This window comes from Cyanistes caeruleus, chromosome 1, assembly GCF_971803275.1.
Source record: "Cyanistes caeruleus chromosome 1, bCyaCae1.hap1.1, whole genome shotgun sequence".
Lineage (NCBI taxonomy): Eukaryota > Metazoa > Chordata > Aves > Passeriformes > Paridae > Cyanistes > Cyanistes caeruleus.
Genome location: NC_141701.1, coordinates 152,582,478 through 152,594,584, shown reverse-complemented (window position 1 = coordinate 152,594,584; position 12,107 = coordinate 152,582,478). Strand labels below are relative to the sequence as shown.

The 12,107-nt window shown below is 62.7% G+C and overlaps 3 protein-coding genes across 4 annotated transcripts in view; 2 read left to right on the top strand and 1 right to left on the bottom strand.

Moving 5' to 3' along the window:
- The window catches only part of KCNH2 (potassium voltage-gated channel subfamily H member 2), a 34,558-nt gene extending 33,371 nt beyond the window's left edge, over positions 1 to 1,187 (top strand). Inside the window, exons 14-15 of the mRNA XM_086852098.1 lie at positions 226 to 376; positions 606 to 1,187. Coding sequence (XP_086708224.1) covers positions 226 to 376; positions 606 to 767 — 313 coding nt within the window. The 3' untranslated portion in view covers positions 768 to 1,187. The remainder of the gene's footprint in view (positions 1 to 225; positions 377 to 605) is intronic.
- On the top strand, positions 1,144 to 3,842 carry LOC147656067 (uncharacterized). The gene is made up of 5 exons (XM_086864394.1): positions 1,144 to 1,167; positions 2,374 to 2,405; positions 2,703 to 2,739; positions 2,905 to 3,006; positions 3,086 to 3,842. Exons 1-5 carry the CDS (start codon positions 1,144 to 1,146, stop codon positions 3,827 to 3,829), a joined length of 939 nt encoding a protein of 312 aa, XP_086720520.1. The 3' UTR covers positions 3,830 to 3,842.
- Positions 3,843 to 4,282: 440 nt separating this feature from the next.
- On the bottom strand, positions 4,283 to 9,663 carry AOC1 (amine oxidase copper containing 1). Of its 2 annotated transcripts, none has more exons than XM_086853271.1 (5): positions 9,437 to 9,663; positions 7,208 to 8,754; positions 6,090 to 6,378; positions 5,148 to 5,280; positions 4,283 to 5,005 (listed from the first exon to the last, which is right to left on the bottom strand). In XM_086853271.1, the coding sequence occupies exons 2-5, from the start codon at positions 8,751 to 8,753 to the stop codon at positions 4,727 to 4,729; spliced, it is 2,247 nt and encodes a 748-aa protein (XP_086709397.1). In that variant the 5' UTR covers position 8,754; positions 9,437 to 9,663; the 3' UTR covers positions 4,283 to 4,726. The 2 variants fall into 2 exon arrangements, with proteins under 2 accessions (XP_086709397.1, XP_086709322.1); XM_086853196.1 differs by lacking the exon at positions 9,437 to 9,663 and adding an exon at positions 9,178 to 9,227.
- Positions 9,664 to 12,107: the final 2,444 nt, after the last annotated feature.

The window sequence follows — 12,107 nt, the reverse complement described above, 5'->3', positions numbered from 1 at the left end:
TGGGGCGGGGGTCCGGGGGCGGTGCAGGGCTGGGGGTCCTGGGGCGGTGCAGGGATGGGGGTCCGGGGGCGGTGCAGGGATGGGGCTGGGGGTCCTGGGGGCGGTGCAGGGCTGGGGTTGGGGGTCCGGGGGCGGTGCAGGGATGGGGGTCCGGGGGCGGTGCCGGGCCGGGGCGGGGGTCCCAGGTCTCCTCGTGTTCCCGCCGCTCCCGCGCGGCTGTTGCAGGCTGGAATCCCGGCTGAGCTCGGACATCGCGTCCATCGTGCAGCTGCTGCAGCGCCAGGTGCTGGTGCCCCCCGCCTACAGCACCGTCAGCTCCCCGCACCAGCCGCTGCCCCCCACCCTGCCCATCACCCCCATCCGCCCGCTCGCTCAGGTGAGGGACCCCGGGGGACCCCTGCTTTGGGCCTGCTCCACCCAGAGTCAAACAGGCTCTGGCTCGGGGTCACCCCTGAGCCCCCCACATTCGGGGTGCCGCCCTCCCGTGCGTCCTGCAGCCCCTCTGTGCGCGGGGGTCCCCCCTGGGGGTGCCGGGGGGGCGCACCCCGAGCCCCCGGCGCTGGCAGCGGTGCCCCCCCCCCGACACTGCCCCCCCCGTTCCGCAGGTCCCGCGCCCCCCGCGCGCCCCGGACCCCCCGGACGTGGTGCTGCTGCTGGAGCCGCCCCCCCCTCGGCGCCGCTCCCTGCCCGGGGCGCTGCCCCCCCCCGCGGGGACCCCCCCGGGGACCCCCCCGCTCCAGAGACACTGCTCCGACCCCGGCAGCTAATGGGAGCGCCGGGGCGCGGCGGGACCCCCGGAACCCCGGGACCCCCGACCCCGGAACGCGGGACCCCCGCAGCCCTCGGAGCCCAGGACGTGGGGTCCCCGAAACCCAGGACTTGGGACCCCTGAGCCCGGAGTGCGGGACCCCCGGACCCCTGGGCTCGGCAGCCCTGGACGCCACGAGCCGGGACCCCCGGAGTCACAGCACCCCCGGCTCTGGGCCGGGGGACCCCTGGAGCTCTGGAAGTCCTGGAGCCCTGGGACCCCAACCCCGGAACGTGGGACCCCCAGAGTCCTCGGCCCCCTGGAAGCCGGGCCCCCCGGGACCCCCGGAGCCTGGCACGTGGGAGCCCCGGAGCCGCAGGACCCCTGTCCCCAGCATGTGGGACCCCCAGAGCCAGGCCGTGGGACCCCCGAGGCCGGAATGGGGGGACACAGCACTGCCAGCCCCGGGGACCCCCAGAGCCCTCCCCCGGCCCCGGCCCTGGCCCGCCCCCACGGACACTGCCCCCGGTGCCAGGGGAGGAACTTGGGGTCCCTGGGACCCCCCGGGATCCCCCCTCATGCTGGGGCCCCCTGCCCTGGACTGACTGTGCTGCTCTTCCTCCTCCTCCTCCTCCTCCTCCTCCTCCTCCTCCTGCTGCTGCTGCTGCTGCTCGCCGAGCCCCGGGGCGGCGGGGGGTGCACAGGTGTGTGTGTGTGTGTACAGGTGTGTGTGTGTGTGTGTGTACAGGTGTGTGTGCGCACTCTGTGTGTGTGTGTTTGTGCACAGGTGTGTGTGTGTGTACAGGTGTGTGTGTGTAGGTGTGTGTGTGTGTGCACTGTGTGTGTACAGGTGTGTGTGTGTGTACAGGTGTGTGTGTGTAGGTGTGTGTGTGTGTGTGTGCACTGTGTGTGTGCACTCTGTGTGTGTGTGCACAGGTCTGTGTGTGTGTGTACAGGTGTGTGTGTGTGTGTGTACAGGTGTGTGTGTGTAGGTGTGTGTGTGTGTACAGGTGTGTGTGTGCACTGTGTGTGTGCACTCTGTGTGTGTGTGCACAGGTCTGTGTGTGTGTGCACTGTGTGTGTGTGTGTTACAGGTGTGTGTGTACAGGTGTGTGTGTGTGCACAGGTCTGTGTGTGTGTGTACAGGTGTGCACTCTGTGTGTGTACAGGTGTGTGTGTACAGGTGTGTGTGTACAGGTGTGTGTGTACAGGTGTGTGTGTGTGTGTACAGGTGTGTGTGTGTGTACAGGTGTGTGTGTACAGGTGTGTGTGTGTGTGTACAGGTGTGTGTGTGTGTACAGGTGTGTGTGTGTGTGTGTGTACAGGTGTGTGTGCAGGTGTGTGTGTACAGGTGTGTGTGTGTGTGTGTGTGCACAGGTGTGTGTGTGTGTACAGGTGTGTGTGCACAGGTGTGTGTGTACAGGTGTGTGTGTACAGGTGTGTGTGCACAGGTGTGTGTGTACAGGTGTGTGTGTACAGGTGTGTGTGTACAGGTGTGTGTGCACAGGTGTGTGTGTACAGGTGTGTGTGTGCACAGGTGTGTGCGTGTGTACAGGTGTGTGTGTGTGTGTGCACAGGTGTGTGTGTGTGTACAGGTGTGTGTGTGTGTGTGTGTGTGTGTACAGGTGTGTGTGTGTGTACAGGTGTGTGTGTACAGGTGTGTGTGTGTGTACAGGTGTGTGTGTGTGACAGGTGTGTGTGTTACAGGTGTGTGTGTACAGGTGTGTGTGTACAGGTGTGTGTGTACAGGTGTGTGTGTGTGCACAGGTGTGTGTGTGTGACAGGTGTGTGTGTGTGTACTGTGCGTGTGTGCAGGTGTGTGTGTGTACAGGTGTGTGTGTGCACAGGTGTGTGTGTGTGACAGGTGTGTGTGTGTGTGTGTGTGTACAGGTGTGTGTGCACTGAGTGTGTGTCTTTGTGTGTGTGTACAGGTGTGCAGTGTGTGTGTGTACAGGTGTGCACTGTGTGTGTGTACAGGTGTGTGTGTACAGGTGTGTGTGTGTGTACAGGTGTGCACTCTGTGTGTGTGTGTGTGTGTACAGGTGTGTGTGTGTGTGTACAGGTGTGTGTGCACTGAGTGTGTGCACTGTGTGTGTGTACAGGTGTGCACTGTGTGTGTGTACAGGTGTGTGTGTGCACTGTGTATGTGTGTACAGGTGTGCACTGCGTGTGTGTACAGGTGTGTGTGCACTGCGTGTGTGTACAGGTGTGTGTGCACTGTGTGTGTGTACAGGTGTGCACTGCGTGTGTGTACAGGTGTGTGTGTGCACTGTGTATGTGTGTACAGGTGTGCACTGCGTGTGTGTACAGGTGTGTGTGCACTGCGTGTGTGTACAGGTGTGTGTGCACTGTGTGTGTGTACAGGTGTGTGTGTGTGTGTGTGTGTGTACAGGTGTGTGTGTACAGGTGTGCAGTGTCTGTGTGTGTGTTACAGGTGTGCACAGGTGTGTCCCCAGCTCCTGTCCCCAGGATGTCACGTGTGTGTCGGGGGGTCCCGCTGTGCTGGGACACACGTGTTGCCCCCCCCGTGTTTGTGTCCCCACCGTGTCCCCCCCGTGTCCCCACCATATCCCTGCTGTCCCCCCCGTGTCCCCCCGCTGTCCCCTCCGTGTCCCCCCGTGTCCCCCCCGTGTCCCCCCGCTGTCCCCCCGCTGTCCCCCCGTGTCCCCACCGTGTCCCCACCATATCCCCGCTGTCCCCCCGTGTCCCCACCGTGTCCCCCCCGTGTCCCCCCCGGTGTCCCCCCGCTGTCCCCCCCGTGTCCCCCCGCTGTCCCCCCGCTGTCCAGGCCAGCCCCGGTGTGAGCCCCGCTGGGGCCTGGTGGCTCCGTGTTGTCCCTCGGTGTCCCGGCCGAGGGAGGGGTCGGGAACCTCCGTGTGTCCCTTCCCGTGCGACCCCCGAGCCGCGCGTCCCCCCGCCCAGCCGGGTGTCACACGGCGGTGTCACCCCTCGCACAGGGAGGGGACGCGGGGGTGGCGCGTGCTGTGTTTGTCCCATGTCACCCTGCATGTCCCCCCCCGTAGGTGCCCCAATAAAGCCGAGAGAGACCCCCGGCTCTGTGTCACCACCCGGGCGGAGTGACAGCCCGGAGCCACCCCTCGGCTGTCACCGTCATTAAATGTCGCGACAGCCGGGGACCGGCTGGGACATCCTGCTGGCCACGGAGTGACCGACACGGGGACAGGGGAGGTGGCATCGCCTTTACTGAGCCCCGCTGAGCCGTGTCGCGGTGTCGCGGTGTCGCGGTGTCGCGGTGCCGCGGTGTCGCGGTGCCGCGGTGTCGCGGTGTCGCGATGCTGCAGTGTCGCGGTGTCGCGGTGTCGCGGTGCTGCAGTGCCGCGGTGTCGCGGTGCCGCGGTGTCGCGATGCTGCAGTGTCGCGGTGTCGCGGTGTCGCGGTGCTGCAGTGTCGCGGTGTCGCGGTGTCGCGGTGTCGCGGTGCCGCGGTGCTGCAGTGTCGCGGTGTCGCGGTGTCGCGGTGCTGCAGTGTCGCGGTGTCGCGGTGCCGCGGTGTCGCGGTGCTGCAGTGCCGCGGTGTCGCGGTGCCGCGGTGTCGCGATGCTGCAGTGTCGCGGTGTCGCGGTGTCGCGGTGTCGCGGTGCTGCAGTGTCGCGGTATCGCGGTGCCGCGGTGTCGCGGTGTCGCGGTGTCGCGGTGTCGCGGTGCTGCAGTGTCGCGGTGTCGCGGTGTCGCGGTGTCGCGGTGCTGCAGTGTCGCGGTGTCGCGGTGTCGCGGTGCTGCAGTGTCGCGGTGTCGCGGTGCCGCGGTGTCGCGGTGTCGCGGTGCCGCGGTGCTGCAGTGCCGCGGTGTCGCGGTGCTGCAATGTCGCGGTGTCGCGGTGCCGCGGTGCTGCAGTGTCGCGGTATCGCGGTGTCGCGGTGTCGCGGTGTCCCCGCGGGGCCGGGGGAGGTGGCAGCCCCGCAGCACGGGGCCCGTCCCCGCTCGCTGTGCCCGTGTCGCGGTGTCGCGGTGTCGCGGGTCACACCGGGCGGGCGGTGCCGTTGTAGGTGAAGGGCTCGGGGTGCACGCAGGGCCCGGGGCTGGCGGGGGTCCAGCGCCGGATCTCCAGGCGGGAGCAGCTCGGGGGGTCCAGGGGCCGCACGATCACCGGGGCTCGCGACGCCACCGACGGGTCCTCGTTGAAGAAGTTGAAGGGGCGCAGGAAGAAGCCGACGGCGTTGCCGGGGGTGGCCGTGTTGGGGATGTCCTCGGCGTGCGGCACGTGCAGGAAGCCCACGGTCACCCAGGCCACCAGGTCCTGCGGGGGACAGAGCGCGGGGTCAGTGGCACTGCCCCCCCCGGGAGATGGGGACCCCTCTGGGGATGGAAACCCCCCGCGCCCCCTCAGCAGCCCCCGGCCCCGTGCGCCCGGTGTCCCCCCGCTGTCCCCCCGCTGTCACCTGGTCCTCGATGGTCTCGTTGTCGTGGATGAAGCTCTCGAAGGTGACCGGGGGGTCCCAGGGGTCGTTCTGGGTGTACATGGTGCTGCTGCTCGGCTCGTTCTCGTGGCGCCGCGTCACGGCCAGGTGGTACCTGGGACACGAGAGGGGTGGGGTCAGCCTGGGGGTCCCTGTCCCACCCCTGCCCTGGTCCCCCGATTGTGCCACCACGGCCCGCTCCTGTCAGGGGGACACGGGGGTCCCCGGCTCTGTTCGCTCCTCATCTCCCGAGGGGTTTCCCACATCCTGAGGGGGTCCCCATTTCCAGAGCGCCCTCATCTCCCGAGGTGTCTCACGGCTGCCAAAGCCTTCAGCTTCCGGGGGTTCCCCAGCTCCGGGAGCCCCGCGGTGTCCCCCCGCTGTCCCCCCCCGCTGTCCCCCCCCGCGGTGTCCCCCCACTGTCCACCCCGCTGTCCCCCCCCCGCTGTCCCCCCCCGCTGTCCCCTCGCTGTCCCCCGCTGTCCCCTCGCGCTGTCCCCGCTGTCCCCCGCTGTCCCCCCCCGCTGTCCCCCGCTGTCCCCCCGCTGTCCCTCGCTGTCCCCCGCTGTCCCCCGCTGTCCCCCCCCGCTTCCCCCCGCTGTCCCCGCGGTGTCCCCGCTGTCCCCCCACTGTCCCCCCGCTTTCCCCCCGCTGTCCCCCGCTGTCCCCCTCTGTCCCCGCTGTCCCCGCCGTGTCCCCCAGCCCCGTGGGCTGCTCCAGCTCCCAGAGGCTTTTCCCAGCCCCAGGGCAGTTCCCACTTCTGGAGGCTCCCACGGACCTGCTCCAGCTCCAGGGCAGGACGGGGAGGTGCCAGCGGGCAGAGGCGCCCCCAGGCCCGGGGGAAGGAGCCCGTGTCCCCGCGGGTGACATCGGCTGCTGCCGGAGCCCCGCCCGGTCCCCACCCCCGCGGTGCCCGTGCCCCACCTGGCCCAGGTGACCCCGCGCTCCTCGCGCCACCCGCGGGGCAGCACGGGCCCGGCGTGCGAGCTGAGCTGCAGGCGGAAGGTGCGGCGGTGGCCCCAGCGGTTCCGCCGGCGCGGGTTGGAGAAGAGCAGGTACCGGGGAGCGGGCCGGGCCAGCGGCAGCGCGGCCTCGCGCTCCCGGCGCCGCGGCTCCCGGTGCAGCCACGGCTGCACCACGCGCGCCCCCGCGCTCCAGGGGTTGGAGATGTTCTCGAAGCGAATGTCCATCGTCTCGAAGCTGTTCCCGGAGCCTGCGGGGACGGCGGCTGTCGGCGGAGGGGCCCCGCGGCGGGGCTGGCGCACCGCGGAGGGGCGGGGATGGCACCGCCGATGGGGACCGGCACTCATGGAGATGCCAACACCGAGGGGCTGAGATGCCAACACGGAGGGGCGGGGATGGCACCGCCGATGGGGACCGGCACCCATGGAGATGCCAACACCGAGGGGCTGGGATGGCACCGCCGATGTGACCGGCACCTCATGGAGATGCCAACACCGAGGGGCTGGGATGCCAACACGGAGGGGCTGGGATGGCACCGCCGATGTGACCGGCACCCATGGAGATGCCAACACCGAGGGGCTGGGATGGCACCGCCGTGGAAGGCTGCGAGCCCTCGGAGGGCTGGGATCCAGTTTGATACACCGGCATGGAGAGGAGGCGCCACCACGGAGGGCTGGGACACCTTGGAGATGCCACCACACGGGGCTGGGACACCTGGAGATGCTACCGTGGGTGTGGCCTGGGAAATATCACCCCGGGGGGGCTGGGACTCCACAGAGAAGCCACCGTGAGGGGCCGGGACCCCCGGCAGATGCCACCTCCCACGGGGGGGCTGGGACGCCACCGAGGGCTGGAGCCCCAGATGTCGCCGGGGCCGGGCGATTCCACCCCCACGGAGGGATGTGACCCCGCGGAGGCCCCACCGAGGAGGGGCATCCCCAGCCGAGGGTGCGGGTGACGCCCGGCTGATCCCACCCCTCCGGGCACGCGGCACCCCCCGGAACCCCCCGCGGGCCCAGCCTCTCTCCCAGCCCCCTCCCCACGGCCCGCGGGTGCCGGGAGCCGTCGGGGCCCTTCACCTGCGACATCCAGGTCCACCTTGTAGTGCACCAGGTGGGTGTGGATGTTGCCCAGGAGGTGGCTGTGCACGCGGCTGCCGTAGCGCCGGCCCTGCGGCGTGTAGAAGGTGGCGTGGATGTAGCCGGTGGCGTGGACCTTGGTTTCCAGGACGCCGTTGGGGTAGAGCAGGAAGTCCCAGATGTAATCGTAGTTGTAGACGGTGGAGGTGGTCCTGAGCACCAGCGCCCGGCCCTCCAGCCCCGCGTAGAAGTGGAAGCCGCCCTGGAAGTCGCTGTCGAAGTGGCGGCGCAGGGGAACGCCCGTGGGCAGCTCGAAGACGCACAGGGCGTTGGGGAAGCGCACGGGGCCGTCGGCGTCCAGGAGGTGATGGGCGTCCAGGAACGTGGCGGTCTCGGGGCAGTCCACGCCGCGGGCCAGCTCGTAGCTGGAGGCGCCCATGGCCCAGCCGGCGTCCATGTACTTGGTCTGCATGGCGGCGGGCGAGTGGCCGCCGTAGAAGGCGATGGCCTCCTGCACGCTCAGCTCGTAGGCCACGCGCTCGCCGTCGAAGCGCACGTCGAAGAGCTGCAGGCCGGCGGAGGAGCGCAGGCGGAAGGCCAGGCTCCAGCCGCCGTACTGCAGCCGGTTCCCGAGCAGGCGGTAGCGCCGGCCCTGCGGCTCGCACACCTTGGCCCCGTGCACGTCGGTGGGGGTCCCGCTGGAGAAGCGGCCCCGCGGCTCGTAGCTGGAGAAGAGGTGGCGGGCGGGGGGCTCGGGCAGGCGGGCCAGGGGCAGCGCCCCCCGCGCGTGGCTCTCGGCCAGCTCCCGCACGCTGCCGAAGTAGCGCCCGTTGTACCAGAGGCGCCGCACGGCCCAGCGCCGCGGGTCGGGGTCCCGGTGGTCCAGCAGCACCTCCAGCCCCGCGGGGTGCAGGAAGAAGCCCTCCACGAAGCGCTGGATCACCAGCCACGTGCGGCGCTCGCCGGGGCCCAGCCCGCGGGGCGCGATGTCGGAGTAGGTGAGGCAGCGCTCGGAGCAGTTCTGGAAGCCGAAGCCGGTGGCCTCGAGCAGCAGCGGCTCCAGCGGGGCCAGGGCGGCCACCAGAGCCTCGTGCAGCAGCGCGTACTCCAGCCTGGTCATCGGCCGCGCCGAGAACGGCACGGCCCGGCCGGCCCTGAAGGGCAGCGGGCGGTAGGAGCTGGGCCGGGGCAGCGGCCCCACGGCCAGCTCGGTCACGTTGGGCTCCGCCTGGGCCCCGAAGAACACGACGGCCCGAGCCTCCCGCCGCGGCCGGGCCCCGCCGTGCTCCAGGAACCGCAGCGCCGAGCGCTTCTTGGGCGGCAGCAGCTCCACCAGGAACAGCGAGTTCTTGGCCAGGGACCCCCCCTGGCTCGGGGACAGCCCCAGCTCCGGCCGCTCCATCAGGAAGGTCCGCACGGCCCGGAGCTCCGCCGGGCTCAGGTCGGCGAAGATGGACCCGGCGGGGTCCGGGGGCTCGGCGGAGGGGCCGGAGGAGCCCGCGGTGACCAGCAGGGCCAGCGCCCAGGGGAGCCCCAGCAGCCGCATCCTGGGGGACGCGGGGACAGCGGGGTCAGCGGCGGGCAGGGAACGGGACGCGCGGAGCGTCCCCGCCCCGGCAGCGCCGCCGTCCCGGAGAAAGCGGGGAGACCGCGGGGTGACCCCCAGGAACGGCGGGGGGAGCGAGGGGACACCCCCGGCAAGCCTGGAACCAGCGCGGGCGGAGCGGGGGGCGACCCCCAGGGATGACCCCGGGGAAACCGGGGACACCACGGGGTGACCTCCAAAAACCTCCCCCCCCCCCCCCGGAGCCCCACAGCACCCCCAGACCCCCTCTCAGGGCGGCACTTGGACCCCAGCCCAGCGCTGGGCCCCCCCGGGCGGGCCTGGGGAGACCCCCGGTGTCGGGAGCCCCCGAGTCCCGCCCCCACCCCCCCCCTGCCGCAGGGACCCCCCCGAGCCCCCCACTCACCCGGCCCGGCTCTGCCGCCCCATCCGAGCAGCGCTGCCGGTCTCTGCCCGGTCCCGGGGCACTGACCCCCCCTCCCCGCCCTCCCCCCGGGGCACTGACCCCCCCTCCCCGCCCGCCCCCCGGGGCACTGACCCCCCCCTCCCCGCCCCCCGGGGCACTGCCCCCCTCCCCGCCCCCTCCCGCCCCCTCCCGAGCCGCCCCGGGGTCAAGGCCGCCGGCAGCACCGGGCCCCCCCCGGCCGCGCCCCCCAAATCCTCACCTCGGCTGTCTCGGCCGCACCGCGCCCAGGCGGGGGCGGGGGGCGGGGGGAGGGACCCCCGGGCGCGACCCCCGCCCCCCCGCGGGTTATCGATCACCCGGGGGGGCACCGAGACCCCCGAGCTGGGGGAGCTCCGAGCGATGGAATTCCGGGGGGAGGAGACGGGAACCGGGAAAATCCCACGGGAGAGCGCGGCCTCCCCCGGGACCCCTCCCCCGGGACCCCCCCGCGCCCCCCGCCCCCCAAAACCCGCGCCCGAGGGGGCCCGGACCCCTCCATCCGCAGGGCCGCATCCCGTTGCCATGGCAACGCGTCCCCGGCCCTCCCGTCCCCATGGCAACGGGGACCCGAATTCCGCGCGGGGAGAGGGGGGGGCTCCATCCCGTTTCCATGGCAACGCAGCCCCCAGCCGGGCCCGAGGGGGTTAAAAATCGCCTTTGGGGCTTCCACGAACCCCAAAACTCGGGGGGGGCGCTTCCAAAAAAATCCGGGATGGGCGGCTTAATTCAAAATAATTGAGTTTCAAAAGCTTTGAAAAGCCCCAAAAATGGGTTTCAATCTCCCCAGAGCGGGCCCGGTGCTTCCAACAGCCAAAAAAAAACCCGGAAAAATCATTTTTAGGGAAAAAAAGTGATTTTAAAATACCTTGGGAATGGGGGAAGCGGTTGTTAAAAACCCCAAAATTGGGATGAGTGGTTTTAAAGCGCCAAAAAAAAGTGCTAAGGTAAGAGATTTTAAAGTGAAAGCAAAAAATAAAGAAGAGGAAAGTGATTTTAAACCCTAAAAAAGTGAATTTTTTAACCCTAAAACACCCCCCGGGAAAGGGATTTGATTTCAAAATTGTGATGAGTGGCTTTAAAATGAAAAAAAAAATTATAAAAAGAAAGAAAAAAGATAAAAGTGGAGTTAAGAGGTTTTGAAAGAGCACAAAAAATGGTTTTAAAAACCCCAAAGCTCAGGGAAAATGGATTTTAAAATCTCAAAAATTAGGACAAGTGGTTGGAAAAAACATTAAAAATAAAAAATCACCAGGAAATGTCATTTTTAACACCAAAAATAGGGGGGATAAAAGGTTTTAAAGCCTGAAAAGAATGGGGTGGGTGGTTTTAAAAGCGTGGGGGGAAGAAAAGAAAGAAAGGATAAATATTTTTTAAATCCAAAAGAAAAAAGTGACGGGAGATTAAAAAATAATAGAAAAAGAAAAAGAGGAAAGTGGTTTAATAAACCCAAAAAATGGAGATAAACAAAAAAAAAAACCTGGGATGTATTTGTTAGAAAATAAAGAAAAATGAGAATTGGCTTTGAAAATCTCAAAAATAGGGAAAGTTGTTTTAAAAGTGAATAAGAAAAAAGATAAATTATTTAAAAAGCAAAAGAAAACTTCAGGAAAAGGAATTTTAAAAGGCTCCAAAATGGGGATGGCTTCAAAAAGGGCCCAAAATTAAGGGGAGGAAAGGGGAAGAAAAGAAAAGAAAAGAAAAGAAAAGAAAAGAAAAGAAAAGAAAAGAAAAGAAAAGAAAAGAAAAGAAAAGAAAAGAAAAGAAAAGAAAAGAAAAGAAAAGAAAAGAAAAGAAAAGAAAAGAAAAGAAAAGAAAAGAAAAGAAAAAAAGAAAAGAAAAGAAAAGAAAAGAAAAGAAAAGAAAAGAAAAGAAAAGAAAAATAAATAAAATAAATAAAATAAAATAAAAAATAAAATAGAATACAATAATAAAAATAAAATAAAATATAAAATAAAATAAATAAAATAAAATAGATAATATAAATAAAAGAAAATAGAATAGAATAAAACAATAAAATAAAATAAAATAAAATAACAAAGTAAAATAATAAAATAAAACAACAAAATAAAATAAAATAAAATAAAATAAAATAAAATAAAATAAAATAAAATAAAATAAAGTAAAATAAAATAAAATAAAATAAAATAAAATAAAATAAAATAAAATAAAATAAAATAAAATAAAATAAAATAAAATAAAATAAAATAAAATAAAATAAAATAAAATAAAATAAAATAAATGAAGGCCCCACACAACAGGAAAAGTGCTTTAACACCCACCCAAAAAAAGAAGAAATAATTTAAAATTCAAAAAGTGAAATATAAAAGCGAATTGAAAGGCACAAAAGCAGGATGGGCGGATTTAAACCAGCCCAAAATCGGGAGCAGAGCCCCGAAAACTCAGGAAAAGTTTCTCAGAATTCCCCAAAAATGGAATAATTTGTGTTAAAAAACAAAATAAAAATAACAAAGGGCACGAGCAGATTGAAAAGGCTCCAAAAAACCCAGAAAAAGCGGCTGGAAAAGGGAAAAAAGCAGAAAAAAGCGGCTTGGAAAGTTCTAGAAATGGTCAAAAAGGGCAAGAAAATGGGAGGAGTCTTTGGAAATGTTAAATATTGTAAATGTGTTAAATGTTAAATATTGTAAATGTGTTAAATGTTAAATATTGTAAATGTGTTAAATGTTAAAGGTTAAATGTTAAATATTTTCATTATTTTAAATGGTAAACGTTTGAAATATTAAATATTGTCAATGTGTTAAATATTAAATATTGTAAATGTGTTAAATGTTAAAGGTTAAATGTTAAATATTTAAAATATTTTAAATGTTTTAAATGTTAAATATTTACAATATTTTAAATGTTAAACGTTTGAAATGTTAAATATTGTCAAT